We start from the raw sequence: 20,958 nt of genomic DNA, 5'->3' as shown, positions 1-20,958 counted from the left end.
GGGCGGGGAGAAAAGTAACACAATGTCCTACTCAGTAAAGAAAGTACACGAGCATACTTTATTTTTAAAAGTAAAGGAAAATTATTTTCCTTGCAAAGTCATCTACTCCCTTTTTGTTGTAACTGTCATGAATGTAAATTATTTATTTTTATTTGTACATATGTATGTAAGCCCACTTGAGTGTATGTGCACTACCTGTGGGCGGAGCCTACAGAAGCAAGAAGAGGGCACTGGATTTCCTGAAACTGGGGTTACAAACAGTGCTTGCGTGTGGGTGCTGGGAGCTGATCTTTGTAAGAACCTTAAATGCCATTTTTCTAGCCCCAGAATAGATTTTTTACTAAGAAGTTGGTTTGAATCACAGTAGTAGGAAACCCTCTACTGCTCACAGTGTGAGCACATTTTCAGGGAAGATAACAAAAGCCCCATTTCCCCCTTTTTCCCTTTTGGGGCAGGCCCCAGGAGAGCAGCTGTTCTCTTAGATGGCTGTTAAACATTAGCAATAAACCTCTCTGGAATTATGCTGAACCAAGTGACGTAGAAGAAAGTTTGTACCAAATAAATTTGCGTAGATTAGAATCTGCAGGTGGCCTGAAGCTAGCCAGTGCTGGGAGCCAAATTATTCAGCACTGGAACCTTTGAAAGGAGAACAAAGCGCCTTTGGTGGTGCAGACTCCAAGCACAGCTTAGTACTTCATTAGAAACCTCTTAGCGAGCCCCAGGAACCTTTCAGATTTAATTATGAGGTGGGATAAAAGCCCCCTCCCTCTGGACATCACACTGCAGCATTTTATTCTGTTTCCAGGGAGACCTCCGAGTTTTACAAACTGCACAACTCACTCACCAGTGTCTATTTAATAGTCCCCCGCCCCCAATATCTAAGAACAGGCTAAATCAAAGAAAACATCTCAGCCATTATGAATTCTGTAATGAAAATTACAAAAGACTTCAAAAGCAAGGGAGTAAAAAAGAAACCTGGGTGCCGATTCTACCACCCTGTCATGTTGCTTATGGTTGGCTGTCAATCTTATTTTCTCCTTTATTAAAATGAGGAAGGGCCTCACTAAATGTTATGACTCTATTCTGTGGCTAGTTTTTAAATCTGCTAATATCATTCCACTTTTATCATTTTGGGGGCCACAAAAGGTGCTTCAAAGTCAGAATTTTAGGGAGCTGCAGAAATGGACCAGTGGATAAAGTGCTCTCTGCACCAGTACAAGGACCTTAGCTGCATCTCCAGCATCCATGTGAAAGGGTGAGCACACATCTTGTGACATGCCACTGCAATTACAGATTTGGAGAGGTGGAAATGGGTGGGTCCCTGGAGCTCACTGGCTACCAAGCCTAGCCAAATAAATGAACTTCAAGTTCACAAGGAAAAACCCTACCTCAAAAAACTATAAGGTGACATTAACCCCTGGCCTCCACATGCACCTGTACCTTCATGCACACACATGTTCCCATACATATGTGTACATGCATATACACACACGCATGTACACAAACAGATCATACTTTTAAAGCTACAGTATCTGTTGTGGCAGAGATGTTTTAAATTTCAGTGTAAGGGGACTAGTTAATTACTGAAAGCCACATGTAACTGAACTCTCAATGGATGCTCTACTAGACTTGACTAAAACAGAAAGAACAAGGGAACAACCTATCAGTGTAGTGGTTAACATGCTAGCCCAGTGTTTGGACAAAGAATTTCCTACTCACGCTTAGATGAGCAAGCTAAGCCAGTTAATTAATGGTCTTGGCACAAATCCTTCAATTCCCCATGCCTGGGTATGTACATTACTAATGTCTTCGAGTTTAAATGGTAATCCATCAAGACTCTTGAAATCTCCGCATTTCCAGAGACTCAGCTGACAAACCTCTTTTATTATATTCCAGGGAAGAACTTTTTCCCATAAGCATAGCAGCAGGCTGACTGCTTGAATTGGAAATAAAGCAAAAGAGAAAAACTAAAAGATGAATAAATAACTCTTGAATTTCAAATCTCAGGTTCTAGGTCTGAATCCCAAAATCAATAATTTCCTTTTATAAACATCAGAGAAATAGATTGGCAATAGAGAATCAGAGAAAAACCAAATTTTCGTTTTCCCCGATTCAATTCAAAAGCTAATAGACTGGGGAGTGGCTCAGTGAGTAAGCACTTGCTGTGCCTTGGATCCATCATCCACTTAAAGCTGATTTTGAACCAGAGCATCTATATCCTCAGGGCTCCTATCGATAGCAGGAGGTAGAGAGAGGAGAAGCCGTGGAAGCTCACCAGCCAGCTAGCCCGCCTTAGGCATCCATAAAAAAGAAACTGTGTTGATCAAAGTGTAATGCCATTTCAGGGCTGTAGGTTTTACCAATTATATTACTCGTCACTGTGTTTTGTTGTAAGGGATCCCGGGTAGTGTACCTAAAGGCATGACTGGCTCTGAGTTTTATAGTCACTTGAGTCTCTTGGATTACTGGCTGCATAATAGGCCCAAAGCCAGTTATCAGATGCAATGGTGCATTGGTGAGTTGTCATTATTAGCTTGCTATAACTCAGGATCACTGGAGATGAAAGTTTGGCTGAGGAACTGTAGCTCAGGTTGGCCTGTGGGCTGGCCTGTGAAGGATGCTCTTGACTGCTAACTCAAGTGGGAGGAAACATTCTAGTCGTGAGTGGCTTCATCTCACGGGCAAGCCCTGAACTGCAAGGGAACACAGCGAACAAGCCAGGATCCTTATGCTTCTCTCTGCTCTTACTGTGGATGCCATGTGATAACGGGCTTCAAGTGCCTGCCATTGGGACTCAGCAATAGACTGTAATTATGAGTCAAAACTTTCTTCCCCTAAGTGGCTTCTTGTCAATATATCTGTTACAGCTACAGGAATGAAACTGACAGACAGACAGACAGACAGACAGACTCTCATTGTCACACCATGGACACGACCCTAAAGAAGTCATAGTCACCAATCATTCAGATCAGTTCGACAGTCAAAGCAATGCCCCTATCTCTACCCCAACCCTCAAAACCTTCCCCCCCAAGCAACATAGCTAAACTGTGAGTTGAGTCAGGAACCATTCTGCTCACAAGGCCTCTGCTTCTCATCTCAGTGGAAAAGGCCAAGTTCCCACCGCGACCTACAGAGCTCTATCTCCCGCCCTACCAACTGGCTCTGAGTGGCTTCTCCCATGACTCCTCTTCATGTCCTCTGCTTCAGGCACCCCTACTCCCCAACATCCACTGCAGAATCTTGAAGCTGCTGCCTCCTCACTGTCTCAAAATCAATTTCCACATAGACTCCAATGGAACACCCCCTCATTCTTTATGGGTCTTTATGGGCCATTCTTTATGGGTCTTTTAAACAGACTAACTTTTCCTTTCCCCTTGATAAGTTATTTTAAAATTCTCTGCAATATTTTATATCTCCTCAAAAACAAGACAAACCAACAAAGAACAAATCTCCAAAGAAAATAAATCTATGGTATCCATTACGACCTAGAATATTATGGACATTCTGCTTTGTCTTGCTGTGTATCTGCTGCTCCACTAGGATGTACATTGAAAAGGACAAAGATGGACTTACATTTTCCCCCCATATGTCTACCAGGAAGAGAGCCCAGGCACTGGGGATGTGTGCAGTGAGCAGCTGTTAAGTAAAAAACCTAAACTCTTCTTATCTCTTACCATCCCCAAAGGCCATGAGGAAAGCCAGCGATTGGTTCATATGGTAACCCAGATTCTACGTCATTAAGAAATTCTGAAGCTAGTTGTCAACTCTATTCCATGGCAAAAGCATCTGTTTACATGATGTCATAAATGCCATCTCCTGCTGTCTCCATTATGATACCAGAGAAGGTACCTTTGTAGTGTCTAAGCTGGCAAAGGACAGCTGGATTTAAAGTATGAGATTTATGAGAAGTGTAACATCCCTCTAACTCTATGGCAGGAATCCAGCCCTGGAAAATCTCATCAGATTGGTTTCAAGGCTTACTGGAAGCTTCACTGCTTTCACAGGCTTCTTCCTCATGTGGTGTTTCAGCCTCTTCCTCTTCTTCTTCCGGGTCATCAGTGTCTCCGGAATCATCATTGTCATCTACCCATTTTCCTGGCATGAGACCCGCAGAGTCATAGGAGTGGCAGAGAGGACCCACGATGTGTGAGATAAAGGATTCCTGCAGATTGGCCAGCTGCGGGGCAGAGCGGTCCATAAAGGGACTTATGGGCAAACCAAGGCTGGCCTCTTCATCGCCCTAGAAACAAAGAGATTCACAAAGGTAAGTGACAGAGGAGCATAACACGAGGCAAGTCAGCATTCTCCTGGCATCTAACATGTGGGTACACTGTAACCCAAATAGCCACATACAAGCCCCTTGACATCACTGATCAGAGGCACTGCCCTGACAGCTAAGATGCTTTGCTCCTTGGTTTTGTTGACTGTGCAGTCTTGAGTTTTTGGTTCACGTTCATGTGTACACGTAGTGAGGTTACAGATGTGTCCCACAACTTCACCAGTGCTATGACTTGAACTGAAGCCTTCCTGTACACAAGATAAGCATGCTACCAGCTGAGCCACATCCCTATGTTTGCCTTTTGCCTCAACTGTTAGAAAGCATAAACCATTTTCTTGCTCAATTCAAGTTGCTATATTATTCCAAATTTCATTTGACATATATCTTCCAGTAATTATATGGTTTTAATTTTTTATAGAAATTTTTGTCTTTAACTGACAAATATTTATGAGAATAAAAGTAACAGGAGATAAATAAAAGGTTACCTACAAAATTTAAGGGGATTTATAAAATTATAAGCCCAGGGTTTGTGAATTTTCCCATTTTTTAATATTTTTTCTGCACACACACACCTGCACCTTTGTCATGCACTGCTATTATTTTGCTCTACTAAAAAAGAAGGAGTCATTGGCATGTTTCCTTATACACATCCGAAGGTGCTTTTACTGCAATAAACAAACCTGTAGAAGCTTAGCATTTAAAGGACGTTGATAACATATCATTAGATCACTCCGCTATACTCACATCATTCTGCACGCTACCTACAGATAATTCTACCTCAATGCTCAATAGTTTAGTTCATTTTCACACATACCATTTTTAAATTCCTGCTGAAACTGTCCTGTGTTTATCTGGTGCAGGTATAAATATAACATGGATTGATTATGTGGCATGGCTTGAGGGAAGCTTTGTTGGACCTGTACACAGCAAGGGCACATCTTGTGACAGATAATGCAGCTCTGTAAGTTACCTGCTCATAAAACTCACTGGCGATACCCTCCGTCCACCGCAGGTGGAGTTCTTTGCATTTAGCAGGCCCGTTGATGTCAGCCAACTTTATACACATTTGACACACCAGGAGACGGTCGTTTTCGTTGGTCCAATCTATCCCAACATCATCGTTCACCTGTTTGAGGCACAAAAACAACATTTTCTGTTTCCACGTCTCACTTAAACATGAGAAAGGGCAACAGAATTTCATTATTTTCTCCCTTGTGGGAATCAAAACTTCAAACATCAGAATTTTGGATACTAGATCATCAGTTTGCATTCAAAAGAAAAGTGATGCAACTCATTCAAAATTAAAGTAATTACTACTTACTGAACTTATAAGAAATCTTGTTTAAAAGTTTTCTTTTGTATGTGTATATAAAAATATACTTGACCGTGCGTGTAAGTATTCATGTGTATATGCATGTGTGTGAGTGTGCATGTGTGTATACATGTGTGTGCATATATATATATGCCTATATGTGTGTATGTGTCTTTGTGTGCCTGTATGTGTGAATATGTGTATGTGTGAATGTGTATTGGGCATGTGTGTATATATGAATGTATGCGTTGTGTTATCTGTGTATATGTGTGTGCTTATGTATATCTGTGCCTGTGTGTATGTATGCATGTGTGTACACGTGCATGTATGTAGGCCAGAGGTTTCCTCAGGAGCCACTCCCTTGCTCTTTGAGACAAGCTATCTCTGATTAGACTAGGCTACTGTCCGTGAGACTCTGAGAGTCTCCTGTGTCTATCTCCTCAGAGCTGAGGCACTCATATAATATATAATATACATGAGTACAACTGTGCTCAGTTTTTTATTTTATTTTTTAAATGTGGGTTCGCAGGGTCAAACTTAGGTCTTCAAGCTGACAAAGCATGAACTGTCTGATGCTTCTCCCCAGGACCAAATAAGAAACTTTCTTGAATGAATACTTTGGCTTTTGTGTTTGAGACATGAAATTTTGCCTCACAATTTCTTTCATCTCTACCACTGTTGGATAACTCACCTCATACACTGTGGAAAGAACACAGCAAACGAAGAGCAGTGGCAGCTGGTAGTTTATAGAACAAAGCCTAACACAGATAGCCAAGACCTCAACTTCTTGGGCTTCTAGCCTCACAGTGATGGCTATCTGCCAGCATGCGGATAAATATTTCAACCACTTCTTCCTCTTAGAAATCTCATGAAAATCTAGTTTTGATTAATATTTTGATTCTCAGACACCTTTTAATGAAGCCACAAAATGAACACGGATAGAGACCTGGTTACCTTGGCGTTAAATTTGGTTACAAAGTCAAAGTGTTTCTTCAGGTCAGTAGCCAAAATTGCTTCAATGACTAGGAACCGGAAGTGCTTGAATTCCACGTGGTCCAGGTTAACTAAAAAGTTATACTCTGGCCGGGACATGAAGAGATTCCAGGCTGCAGCTGCGTGATGGTTCTCCAGAACAGACCGGTCGTTGTATAGCACCGCCTAGCGGGGAAAAGAGGCAGGACAAGAGGCAGGACAAGAGGGTCCAACTTTTTAAGTTAAAAAGGAATCACAAAAGTATGGAATCATAAAAGACTATAGAAGGCTTTAAATTAAACATTTTTATGTGAGCTATGGACAATCATTGTATTATCTTAATTACTGATGCATTTTTATTTTCCAGCAATAAGTTTCTCCCCTTTAAACTTTTTTTGCAAATTATTTATATATCTCATATTTATATTGTATATAAGTTTTATATTATATATAACATAATTACAAGATGTTTTATATATTATTCAATTATATATTTATTATATATTTATGTATCTTAAATATATATATGTATGTATAAATATTTTCTTTAAGAAATTTTTTGTATAGGAAAACTTTGTTTAGGTCAAAAAAATTCACCCTAATTCACCCTAATGTATGAGATAAATGGATGATAAATTCCTTCCAATGAATATGCATGCCATGAAAATATTTTGAAAGAATAAGTTTTACATGCAAAAGTCTCCTCATACTCTTAACAGATGAAGGAAAACATGGCTCTCTAGTTTTTTCAGAAGGGGATGTGAGTAAGGTATCTTTGCTTTGATGGGGATATTCAGTTAGTCATTTGCTGTGATTCTCCTCTACTAAGGAAACCAAGAAAGACCTTTATACATAATGTGATTAAATATCTACCATGAGTGTCTTGGCACAAACCATGACATCTTTGGAAATTAACAAGGCCTCTAAAAATTCTGAGGACTAAGTACAGTTTGGTGTCTACATATCATATTTGTGAAATTAATGTTATTCCAAAAAAATTGTAGAACCTAAATTGTTATCTCCTCACAAAAATCTAAGCCTTTACCTGAGGGGCACTAGTAGCAACAAGGAAAGCATTTGTCCTCCCTGGGTGATCGTAGTCATGCATGGCTGCAGCAACATACAGAGCCATCAACTCTAGGGCTGGAATATTCCCAGACAGGCATCCGTATTTGTCATCTGGCACGTGATACATTTTTGAAAACACATATCCCATGTGTCCGTGTGTAAATCCACTGTCAGAATCTGAGGAAAGGAAGTAAAAGTGAAGGGCATGCTTTAAAACTGTGAAGCTGTGATTACCCGATTTGAAGATACAACATACAAACTACAAATATAACACACAATCGGAGTTCCTGGCTTTTGTAAGAAACACGGGCATAGTTCATACACACCAGAGTCGCTTGCTGAGCCATGATCACCAATCACACTTGGGAGGCCAGGAATCGGCTGCGTTGTGAGATACCACACAGCGTGTAGAACATCGGTGGCATGGATTCTGTTATGATCTGCAACGTTGGGAAGGCGTAAGCACACATCAGCTTGTGAACTCTGAGGTTCAAGGACAAAGACTGCCATCTACTGGATACACATTCCATCCTCACACTTCAATGCTTTGGGGAAGGCCTGCCAGATTTTCTAGGACAGGGACCTTTGGAAATTCCATATCATTACTACAGTGACAAGAAACCACATCTTAGCACTTACTGTGCATGCCGATATCCAAAATGGAAAAGCCAGTGTCTGGTTCTTCCAGAAGCCTACACATACAGGAACCCCACTGCCTAGTGTTTATAGTTCTTTCTCTTTGCTCCCTTACAGAATATAAATATAAATATATATATATATATATTTATATTTATGCATATATATATATATGCAGAGAAGAGAGGGAGAGAGGGAGAGAGGGAGAGAGAGGGAGAGAGAGAGAGAGAGAGAGAGAGCACCATAGTAGAACTAAAGTAGTCAGACCAATATCCTCAAAGACCTGAGAAACCATCTCTCACAAATGGCTCTTCCTTCTTTACCAGTAAAGATGCTCTGCTGAAGGGACCGGTCATATCACCAAACACCGTGTGTCCTCCTCTACCATTAGGAATTAGCAGGACTCCATCACCCTAACCTCATCAAGCAATCATATATGTATATATGATATAATATATGGCAATATATCATATATATGTGTATATATGCAAGCATGTATGTATGTATATACATATACATAAATATATAGTCAGTTGTCTATGTAAACTGTTATATCAACTTCTGCTTCACTAAGTTTCTTTCACAATCCTTTCCTTTTTCATAGCTACATCTAGATGAACTCGGACTACTCAAATGACAGTTAAGTTCCATGCTTTCCTTCGCCCTGCATGGTATTACAGGTGGACTCTGACTAAAGGTTCCATCACTGTGATGGGAAAAGACTCTCTTGTTCAACTGATTCCATTTTCTCATTCCTTTCACAACCTTTTAATATTAACTGTGGATTCCTTTGTAGGAACCCATCAGACATAAGTCTTGGGTAGAGTAAGTGCTAAAATAATTTGAGCAATGGATGTTTGTATTTGCAATTAAAGCTATGGCAAGCACAGCTTTTCTTAGCTTACTCAAGTTAGTCTAAGTGTCTAACTTCAACACACAGAAGACATGATTATTTTTATTATTTCAAATCGGTACCACACAAGCTAAAGCTCCCCCAAGAGATGTAAATAAATTCCTTTATGGAAATGCCAAGGACCTCAAATGGAACAAGCAGGTTTGTTTAACATGTACTTATTTTATGTGTGCGCATATGCCCCTACACACAAGCACACCCTGGAAGTCAGAGGACAACTTGTGGGAGTCAGTTCTCTCCTTCTACCACACGGCTGTGGGGGATCAAATATGTCCTCAGCTCTGATGAGAAGCGTCCTTATCCACTGAACCAGCTTGCTTAACCTATGAACATCATTATTATAATAAATAATTTTCACTTGAAGTAAATGAATCAATAACTTACAAAAATATGCCACTCATCTAAAAATGGGAAATCAAAACATAAAGTAACAAACTTTGAATTTGGGGACTTTCTATTTATACTTGAATACTAGCCCAGTTTTCCCCATGGCCTCATGTAACACTACAGACAACACAATATTCTAGGTCATAGCAAAGTGGCATGACCCCACATCACAGTATTTCTATGCAGTGTAGCTTCCAGGTAAATTCAACAAGACCCACCAATTGAAAACAAAAATACCTTTGGAAATAAAACAATAATTTGGAAATCCTGTCGGGATGTAATTGTCCTTTAGTTTTCCTGTGGCTTCCTTTCTGAAAACGTTTATTTATGTAACTCCTTAACCCTTGTGAGATCACTAACATTTATGTCACTTGCTGGCACCTGACCAGGCTGAGCCCTGGGAAAGTCACATTAAAGGAAGCTAGGCTTATTGCCAGGTCCTCCCCCCGCCCCCACATCAACCCCCTTTTCATCTCTCTCTTCCAGCTTCCATGACCTCAGTGGCCAGCCTCTCCCAAAGGACCCAGTGTCATTAAGCACCTAGTCCCAAGCTCATGGGTCTATCTCACCCATGCTTTGCCTGTAATTCTCAGTACTTCTCAGTGTCAGCCTGCATTCTTCCTTCTCCATTCCTGCCACACTATGTGCTGATGCATTTTCGTGTGGTTATTCAGTGGGACTACTTTAAAATCATCATGCTCTCGAAGCTAGCATGTTCATGTCTTCCAAGATACTTGCCAATTATTTGTGTCCAAGTATAAGCGTTTCTAAATTTTAGCTTTAATTTTTTTTTCTTTTTGCTGTTTTAGTTTGTTTCTGCTTTTAAGACAGGGTCTCTCTATACATCATTTAAGCTTGTTTTAAACTCATTATCTGCTCAGGATGACCTTGAACTTCAGACCTCCTACCTCAGCATCCTGAGTGCTGAAATTACAGACATATGCATTGTTTACATTGCTCTGGGCATTGAACCCCTCACTTCTTATTTGCTAGGCAAATTTTCTATGAACTACGTGACATGCCCAGTCTCTCATTTCAAGTCTTCATAACTACAAATGACATGAGCTTTTGAAGTTCAATATGCCTAAAAGCAGACTTAAAAGAGAAAACACATTTTAAATGACACATGTCCGGTAATAGTGTATGAGTTATCGAAGCCAACACAAAGAACACATTCCTAAGACATATTCAAAATAATAGATTGATAGGATTGATTTTTCATCTATGTATTGATTCCTTTCAAGCACATATGGATTCCACCCTTCCTGTATTTGGGTCTTTGGGCATTTTCTTCAGCTTCATACACTCTATTTATTATAAGTAATCTTCATTTTTATATGTGGGGATTGAGTGGGTTGGATGTGAAGAGAAAACCTCTTCTTTGCACCATGACTTCATTATTGTAATTTTGCTAGTAATCAAAACTGGAATCCTTGACTGTGCCCTCATCTTGGGATTTCCTATTTACCTGATTTTTAAAACTTTCCCATTACCTGATTTTTATGTTTCTTCCTCCCTATAGCATTAACTAAACCACCATCTTCCAGCCCCTCTAAACACTAGCCTGACTTAGCTCATCAAGAAAACATCAATTGCTCTTGTTTCAGTTGTTGAACTAGTCAAATACCATGAGAAAAGTTTAAATTCACGCAATAAAAGCAGGCTATTATTTAATGAGAATAAATTTAACAGTTAATCTTACCTCAAACAACTATGAGAGATATGCAAAGCACATAGTCTAACCTTTTAAAAGCCATCATCCCATTTAATCCTGACCCTCATGTGAAGGAGATCTGATGACACCATTCTCAGTAAAGAAATGTGGCTAGAGAAGTGTGTAAGGCTCCAGTCTCAGGTGTTGTGTGATGAGGACGACAGGCTTCTAGTCATAGCCATCAGTATAATGAGTCACATAGAGGGCACACAACATCAGCCATTGAGGCCTTGACTTCCCATTGCTCTCTGTGGGTCTGACAAGCATGCACTGGATTATCTTACTTATACTCACAAGGAATGTCCCTGTATCCGATCTCCAAAGCATGAAAGTAATTCATAAACTCCCTAACTGGGATCTTAAAGGCTTCAAAGAGCCCCATGTCTTCAAACAGTCTGTATGATACCTGGAAAAGGGAAAGACAAGGCCTTGTAAGACATCACTCACTGTGCTAGAGAGGGAAAAGCTGAGAGTGTGAGTCTGTCAACCATGCAGATATGCTGAGAGAAGTTATACTTCCAATAAACACACTGAAGACTTCTGTGTCCTGAGCCCATGCAGTCCCTTACCATAGGGACTATATTATCTATAGTCAAGATAAATATTGTGTATAAATCCCATAGACATCCAAGAAGTCAAGAACCCCAGCAACACTAAGAACAATACACTGAGGTATTAAATGGAGTGACTTCTGAATGTTAGAAGATAATATGCACATAACATGTGCTAACCCATGCCTGGCATCTGCCACCGACAATCCCAGCACTTGGAGAGGATGTGGCAGGAAGCTTGCCATGACTTTGAGTCCAGGCTAGGTACAGAGTTATTCCCATTATTTTTGATGTTATTATTTACCCAATATTTGAGATAATGTGTATAAACACTAAGGGCGTTAGCAAAGAATGTTGCTTCAACAATTATTAGAGTAACTACGGCAGCAGTGTGTATACACACATCATCAAATGAGACCCTTGCCCTAGTCAGTTGGCACTTAATAATAATAATTACAGATACTTCTCAGGGTGCCTTTTCAGACTGATACTATGAATTCCCAATATCTGGTAGCAGAGAATGCTGAGCCCAGAGAGGCTGAACAACTTGTAGATCACCCAGTTGATATGGAGCAGAGCCAGAAGCCAAACTGTACATGTCAGTTTTATAGTTTGTAGGCTTAACTGCTTCAAACCCCTCAGCCATGACTGGGAAATCAAAATGGTTAGAACTTCAAATCACTACAATGATTTCATAAGGTTCAAAAAATAAATAAATAAAAGAAAGAAAGAAACAAGTTCTCACAATATAGTTCTGGGTAGTCCAGAACTTACTATATAGATCTAGCTGGCCTCAAACTCACACACACACACGCACACAAAGTCCCCTTACCTTTGCTTCCCAAGCACTGGGATTAAAGGTATCCACCACTATGCCCAGCCTTCTCATGAGTCTCTTAAATCCTTTGAAAGATGAACTCTATTCTAGAGTCTGATTTTTACAACAGGACATTGTTATCAAGGTGCTATCAAAATCAAATACCTAGTATTTCATACACAGTCATGCCAAACTTATGAAATAAGAATCATGAACTTGGCCAACTGTGTTCACCAAAGAGTAAAAATATAATTTAAAATCTGAAAGCTGGAAGAATGACTCAGAGATTAAGAACACTGGACACTCTTGCAGAGGACCCAGGTTCAAGTCCCAGAACCTACAGGACATCTTATAACCATCTGAAACGCAAGTTCCAGGAGAGCTCATGCTCAATTCTGACCTCCACAGATACTAGGCATACAGGTGGTATACAGGCTTACATGCAGGATAAACACTAATACACATAAATAAAATAAGATTAATTTTTGCTAAAATAAATCCAGACTCAAAGAAGTCAGCAAGGCCAGAAACTGTGGCCAACATGCACATGGATCTTCCTGTGGGTGTTGGGAACTAAACTTGCACCCTCAGCAAAAGTAGTAGTTGCTCTTAATTAGTGAGCCTAAAGTATGCATGTTTAGATAGCTATTTTATTACACCACCAATTCATCATTTGGCTTCGACTTTTCAACAAATATATTTAAATATTTTCCTAATTTTCCAATGTTTCCTTTCCATGTCCTCCAACCAATCCTTCAGTAGGGAAGTCTTGAGAGGGTCTCCCTTACAGAAAGAAGACTAACACATTTGTGCAGCACTCCAGCCACTCAGTCTGTATTTCCTGTAAAAGACGATGATGGTTTGATTTTCAAACACACACAACTCTGATGCTTCACATGCTAGTAGTGGAGAGACATATTTCTGCTCAGTATCTTATTTTTCATGAGACCTAAGCACTGTGACACTCAGAAGTAAAAAAAAAAAATAGTCACCACATACAATTATAGCAATTAAAGCAATGAATCCATCATAAACAGGCCAGTTTCTCTTTGGCTCAAAATTCTACGAATTTCGTTCACCCTGTCCGTCTTGCTTATCTATCCTTGCCTCTGTTTCCTTTGTCTTGGATCACCAACCAAAGAACATACATGGCTCGACCTAGGCCTACATATATAGCAGATGTGCAGCTTGGTCTTCATGTGGGTTCCAAACTGGAACAGAGGCTATCCCAAAAGCTGTTGCCTGTACATGGGATATGTTCTTCTATCTGGGCTGCCTTATCTGGCCTCAGTGGGCGAGGATGCACCTATTCTCACAGAGACTAGAAGTGCCAGGGTGGGGGGATGCCCAGGAGATTCCCACCTGCTCAGAGTAGGAGAGAAAGGGAAGGAGGGGAAGGGCTGTGGGAGGGAGTGACCAGGAGGGGGTCAGTGATCAGGATATACAGTGAAGAAGTAAAACATAATATTATATTAAAAATGAATTACGTAGTATCTTAAATGTAGACAACAACATTCTTTTGATATTCCAGTTTCTTTGGAAAACACACAGCCATAGAACTTACCAGGTGTTCTACCATAAAATTTCATGTCTATCTGCCCACAGGTGCTGAGAAAATACTTTTTGTTTGTTTGTTTTGTTCTTTTTTTTTAACAAACCAACAAACTGTTTTCTCCCGTGTTTCAAGTCAGCCACTTGAATACACTTCTTACCTGGCTCAGAATACGGCCACATTTTCTTCCTATATTTTCCACTAAATCAAAAATTGGAAAATTCCAGGTGTTCAACTGATCCATAATTGAGTCCAGGTTATCCATGACCAGGGGTTCTGGAGCAAGAATTGGTTTGTCCTGTAATGGAGATGAAGGTATGTGAACCACATATAGTTTTTCTATTAAAAGAATCATTTTGTTAAATTTAAGAAACAACTGCATCTCTCCAAAGTAAGGCAATACATCTTAAAATCAGTAAATGAACAACAACAAAAAAAAAATAGGAAAAAATAAGCCCAGAGTGAAGAGACCAGCATTGCAAACTGTCCAGACAGGCTTCTGTGTGGTTTATTGCCCGCTTGTCTCTCTTGCACGCACAACCCATCCTAACGCAGATGTTCCTCCCAATGGCAGCTTTACTACTATGGCGTAATTGCAAGATTCTCTTACGAAGACTGGAGAACTTCAGAAAATTCTGTTATTCCTAATTCTCCTTCTCTCTGTACTTCAGTAAATGTGTCTGGAATGTAAGACTTGGCTTAATGTTGGACCCTTGACGGACATGCATGAGGAGGATGGCGCCTTCGCCCCTCCGCTTTAACTGCATGTATATTTCAGCCATTCAGATCACCACTATTCCTGGAGAATGATAGCAGCTACATCTTTCAGGAATATCGTTCCATCCCCATGACCTGATCTCCCCTAAACAACTTGCTCTATGTAAGTGCAAGGACATTTGGTGTACGACGTGTCTTACGTCAGGATACTCCTATCTTCCTACTACCACAAATATTTTTAAAAGTAAAGAAAATGAAGAGAAGAAAACATTTGTTAATTTTTTTTATCTGAAAAACTGCTTTAAAGTGTGAGTGGCAGAAACATAACGAAAAAATGATAACAGCAGCAACAGATTATGGTCAGGTCATACTCTCTGAGCTTGGCAGCTGTGCTTAACCTCACTCAAACCAGTGAGTGTCTATACCAGATATGTCAGCATCAAAGGACCTCTTAGAATCAGTAAAAATCTTATCTAACTTCACAAGGAAAACAAGTGCTGGTTCCCATTGTAATCCAGGGGGCATCAAGGGTAAAACAGAAGATGCCCTAAGAAAATCAACCTGCCAATCAATCCCTCTTTCTAATGTTATATTACTATTTAATATTATGAGTTTATTAATTTTTTCCTTTTTCTTAATCAGTTCTTTATCATGTTGCTTGTACTCATATGTAAAAGATGAATACGTGGGGCTGGGAGATGGCTCAGCAGTGAAGAGCTTGTCAGGCAAGCATAGTTTGACCTACACAACATACTTTAAAAAATGAGTGTGATTGATTGCGGGCACTTGTAGTGTCAATGCTGGGTCCTAGGGTTCAGTGACTAGCTGCCCAGACCAGTGAGAGACCCTGTCTCAAAATAAAGTAGATGGAACTTGAATAAAAACATCAATGGCTGTCCTCTGATCTTCATTCCCCTGTATGTGCACCTGCAGACACAAGCATACACACACACACACACACACACACACACACACACACACACACACTTTGTTCTTTTCACTACCAAGTAAAGGCATCATGAAGAAACCAAGATGCTCAGAGAGAGGAAGGCTGTACTAATACACCTGGAGACATGTGGTTCCAGTGGGATGCAGCTATAAACCTAAAGACAGCAAGATCTAGGCCCCCCTCCCCCCCCCCCAGTCTCTGCCATGGAAGCAAGTGCTCATGGAAATGAATGAGTTTAGTGATATGGGGCTACCAGGAAGATCATGGTCTGGGAAGTATAGGTGCCACAAGCCGATGCTTTCCTCGGGGGCTCTCTCTGGCACTCAGCTTCCTCTTCATTCTGTAGAATGTCACTGCTGTCACTGTTGTTGTTGGTCTCATAATCGGAGGTAACTTGAGAAGTATCATCTGCAGTTGAAAGAGAAATTCCTGTTATAAGAGATGGGGAGGAGCCACAAGGAAGTAAGTCCTCCTAAAACATTATGATGACATATTTAGTGAAACTGACTTTATGGATCTCTATGCCAAGAACATTGTAGAGACCAGATGAGGGTGTTAAGATTCCTTGGAATTGGAGTTATAGACAGCTAGTAAACCACACAACGTGGGTGCTGGGAACAGAACTCCAGTTTTCTGGGAGACCAGTACATATTCATATACTCTGTGCAATCTCTCCATCCCCTAATGAGTAGGTAGGAATTAAGATATATGATTTATGTGACATTCAGTGGCTCTCAATGATACCTTTTAGATCAGTCATTACATTTAAATTCCTTCTTCCCTTTTCTCCCTCCCTCCCTCTCCTCTCTCTCTCTCTCTCTCTCTCTCTCTCTCTCTCTCTCTCTCTCTCTCTCTCTCTCTCGTCCCCCTCCACTCTCTCCTTCTGGTAATTAGGTTCAAACTGGGGCTTCACATGTGGCCTCAAGAACTCTACTACTGAACTACATTCCTAGCTGTATTTAAAATTCTATCCTTCTACTGCATTAAGCCAGGAAATAGTTGACTAAACACTAATTATGGGCAGATGGGCTGGGAATAATTCTGTTGACGCACTTTGGAATGAGTGGCCTACAGAGAATGAAGTAAATGACTTAAGCCCATGAATAGACAGATCTTATGAATATAGCCCACGTCCTAGGCTTCCTACTTCTTTACTCTCCCCCATTATCTCTCCCGCCAGTTAGTAGTCAACTGTTAGCTACAAACCCAACCAAAGAACATCAGTTTTCTAAAGACTATACTTCTAAGCGGTCACCAGGGTTCTCTTTTTTTTCCCAGGGTAAAATCAGGGACTAAGAGCAGCATTAGAACCCCACTGATCAGGTGCAGTTCCTCATCTGTGGAGAAAAGGGAGACACTGCAGTGGGGGGCCATGGTGCTATGAGAGTCCTCAAAGGTATGTGACCTGTTCTGCTCACTCTATCATCCCCGGAAGACTTGGAGGAACATCCTAAGTCTTCAAAAGGCTACACAATGACCACACCAATCATTTTCCTTCGGTTTCTCCTTGCCCTTTGTATACTGCTACACAATAGTCTCATAGAAAAAAATTATGTCAACAAATTTTGCTTGACCATATCTGCCAAGAAACATTGACCAGGACATATAATTACTTCTGATGGTGGCATAACCTTAAACTCTATATTCTATAGATACTTTGTTTCTGTCTTGTATACTTTCAGCAGAGCAAAAGCAAGCCCACAGAGCTGTATTAACAGAAATAATTAAGACAACAGTCACAAGCAGTAGCTACTTATAGTGACCCCATACTTCAATGGGAAACAAATGCATCGTATAGTTTACTTTTCATTTTTTAAAAATTTATTTTTATTATTTATTTTATCTGTATGTATGTCTCTCTATGTGCTCCATGTGTGTAGTACCCAAAGAGGTCCCAGAGAACATCAGATCTTGGAAGTTGGAGTCACGTGTGGCTGTTGAGCTACTTGATATGAATGCTGGAAACCACACTGGGGTCCTCTGGAAGGGCAGTCTATTCTCATAACTTCTAAACCATCTCTTCAGTTCCCTCACATAGTTTATTTAATCTTTAGGTGATCTTATGTGGTGGTTATTTTTGTTGTTCTTCCATTTTGCAAATGAAGGAACTAAGGTGCAAAAATGTAAACAGATGAGCAGGGAACAGAAGAATGGGTGATCCAGGTTACAGTATCCCAAGAAAAAAATCCATGTTAGCATAAACAGTGGTAAACTCAGGGTCATACCTTAGTGTCTGGGTTGTGAGCTCACTAGCACATGCTAGGACAAGGACCCCTCTAATGACCAAGGCATCAAGACGAATCATCATATATACAGTTCTGTGCATTATACAAAGGGGCCTCTGACTTTTAAAATAATGTACATTTGTGTGCAAAGTACAGAAAGTTTGGAGGAGTCCTACATCAAAACTTTGCTATGAGTTAAATTTAGATAGTGGGTTGAGAACGTTTTTATTTCTTTGTTTGTCATTTTCAACTTACATATTTAGGGGTAGAGAGATGGCTCAGAGGTTCAAAGTATTTACTGTTCTTGTAGAGGAAGTTCAGTTCTCAGCACCTACATCAGGGGGCTCACAGTGAGTCCTAACTTCAGCTACAGAGATCTGTTGCCCAACACTGACCTCCATAGATATTATACTCATGCAAATAACACCCCCCCACATATACAATTAAAAACTTAAAAAAGTTAAAATGTATAAATATGACAAAAAAAAGTCATGAATTCAAGTTGAATTTTTGGTCAGGAGAAAAATATAAAAGAAAATGACTTGAGTTTTGAGCAACAGAATCCAAATTAGTGTATTACCTGTTCTGTTTGATTTCAGCATGCCTGGGCCACTTCTCTCTGAGGGTCCATCAGCAGGATTCCCTTGCGAATAAGGTCTGCCACAGCTGAGAAATGACGGGAAAGCTGTAAGTACCATAAGTACCTCTGTACATTTTAAAACCCTTAAGCACAAAGTAACTTCATAAACATCAGCTGTTCTTTGTCTTGGTCTTTCACCAAAGCACTAAGATATATCCCTCAGGGAGGAAGGACTAGTGTTAGTTTCTGGTATTAGGGTTACCAATCCATGGTCAGTATTTCTACTGCTTTGCAATAGACAACATAGTGCAGTTACACAGTGTAGCTTACATCATGACTCACATCATGGCTCACAGAAAGCAAGAGGGAGCTAAGGAGGAGCCAGGGATCAGACACATCCTTAAAGGCACACTACTATGAACCTAATTCCTCCAATGAGGCTCTCAGACCATGTTTCCAACATCTCCCAACAATCTGTCCAGTTATATGGGTATCAATAGATCCATCCATTAAGTCAGAACACTCTAGATCTAGCTATTTTCCAGGATTCTCCATGCTCTGTACTGAAATCCCAACAACCACTATAATAAGTCTCATAGTCTTATACTGGTGAGTCTAACGGAGAAATTCACTTCGATACCATAGTCTTATACTGGTGTGTCTAATGGATAAATCCACTTTGCTTTACATGTGCATGCGGATGGAGGTCCTCTTCAGAGAGTGATTGATAGGTAAAGGGGCTTTAAACTTCATCTTTCTCTCCTCACTTCCCTCTTCTCCCTCCTTTTCAGACTACATATTTAAGTTGAAATGCTGCTAAAGTTGTTAATTTTTTTTTTTTAAATACTGGAACAACTGCCATTTATGAAGTGGATCTGAAGGCCCTGGTATGTGTTTGGCTATGAATATATGGGATAACTTTAGAGCATTGCTGTTCTATTTATTTCTTGGAATAAATAGTCAATTTCTAAACAGCCTTTAGTAAAAGGACGGCAAAAGTTAAAAACAGTATGACCAGTATATTAATTTTTTGGCCCCAGATAAATGTATTTATTTACTTTAGATTTTTCAGTACTCCTTTAGGGCCTTAAGAAACTAAACAAAGGAGAAGGACTTTTTGGGGAAAAGCGAATGATTATACAAACTGTTGTTTAAAAAAAAGGAATGAGCCATCATGATCTGTAGAGAATCAAGAAGATAGAAGGTTCTAGAGAAGTGTATTGTGTCCCTTCACAGGGGGGGTAAAACACAAAGAACCTGACCATTTTACAAGTCAAAAGGCAATCCCATCACACTACTCAGTCCCACACTGGCCCCTCCTTTCTATCCGTTAACTATTTTATGATTAGATCTTAACCTTCTATTTTGTGGGTGGGCTCTTTTCTTCTGATATATATATATATATATATATATATATATATATATATATATATATATATGGAGAGAACTTTTTAGTCTCATGGTTACTTAGCTCCAAGACTAGCCAGCATAATGGGGAAGACATTACTTTAACATCGAATGTTTACTATCTAAATGTCTCATTATTTTCTCAAGTGTACATATGATAAAAGTATACATGACAGTATATTGTCCTACAAATTAAATCAGGATTTTAATCCTGAAATATAAACAGAAAAACATTATATGGGAAATATTTCTAGTAAGGAAATTTGCCTTGGGGAATAAAAAGAAAAAAAAAAAAGAGTTACAGAAATCAAAAGAAAGAACGTGTTAACTCAGGACTTCTAATCTTGCAATCTGGCGTGAAAGCTGAGAGGGAAGAATTTCCATTGCCTGACACTGCCTAGAAGGACTATTAGAGTGACTAGTTCAAATAGAGCAGCTTCTGTTCAAAGAGAGAAAAGAAAAAAAAGAAAAGAAGAGAGAGAGAAAAAAAAAAAACCCTCACGCTTGTTGCAAAGGCATTACAACAGCCAAAAGAGACTAGGGTTCAATGCCAAACCCTTCGAGTTCAGCAGGGGAAACCACAATAATTAGTCGTGTGTTTCTGGAGCATTCTGTGACTACATGGGTGGCTGCCTTGAAGGGAATAATAAAACCTGGTTTGGATTATAGATTTATAAAGCCCAAACAAATAAAATACACACTACTGGACTTCTAAACATTGCTGAACAAGGAGACAAGGGGAAAAAGAAATCCTCCCTCCTCTCTCTCTCTCTCTCTCTCTCTCTCTCTCTCTCTCTCTCTCTCTTTCTCTTAAATTTAGAAAGGTCCTTTTAGAGCTTCAGGAAGTTTTTCCAAGACAAAGGACTGGACAAAATCAAA

The 20,958-nt window shown here is 39.9% G+C and overlaps 1 protein-coding gene across 1 annotated transcript in view; it reads right to left on the bottom strand.

Moving 5' to 3' along the window:
• The window catches only part of Pde3a (phosphodiesterase 3A), a 256,796-nt gene that overhangs the window by 10,952 nt on the left and 224,886 nt on the right, over window positions 1-20,958 (bottom strand). Inside the window, exons 7-15 of the mRNA XM_021190361.2 lie at window positions 18,673-18,758; window positions 16,121-16,275; window positions 14,362-14,499; window positions 11,576-11,687; window positions 7,958-8,071; window positions 7,609-7,808; window positions 6,546-6,749; window positions 5,250-5,405; window positions 3,982-4,240 (exon numbers count right to left, since the gene is read on the bottom strand). Of these exons, the coding sequence (XP_021046020.1) occupies window positions 3,982-4,240; window positions 5,250-5,405; window positions 6,546-6,749; window positions 7,609-7,808; window positions 7,958-8,071; window positions 11,576-11,687; window positions 14,362-14,499; window positions 16,121-16,275; window positions 18,673-18,758 (1,424 nt within the window). The remainder of the gene's footprint in view (window positions 1-3,981; window positions 4,241-5,249; window positions 5,406-6,545; window positions 6,750-7,608; window positions 7,809-7,957; window positions 8,072-11,575; window positions 11,688-14,361; window positions 14,500-16,120; window positions 16,276-18,672; window positions 18,759-20,958) is intronic.

Source organism: Mus pahari, chromosome 2 (genome assembly GCF_900095145.1).
Source record: "Mus pahari chromosome 2, PAHARI_EIJ_v1.1, whole genome shotgun sequence".
Classification (NCBI taxonomy): domain Eukaryota; kingdom Metazoa; phylum Chordata; class Mammalia; order Rodentia; family Muridae; genus Mus; species Mus pahari.
Note: the sequence above shows the minus strand (reverse complement) of the source record. Positions and strands in the feature narration are given on the sequence as shown.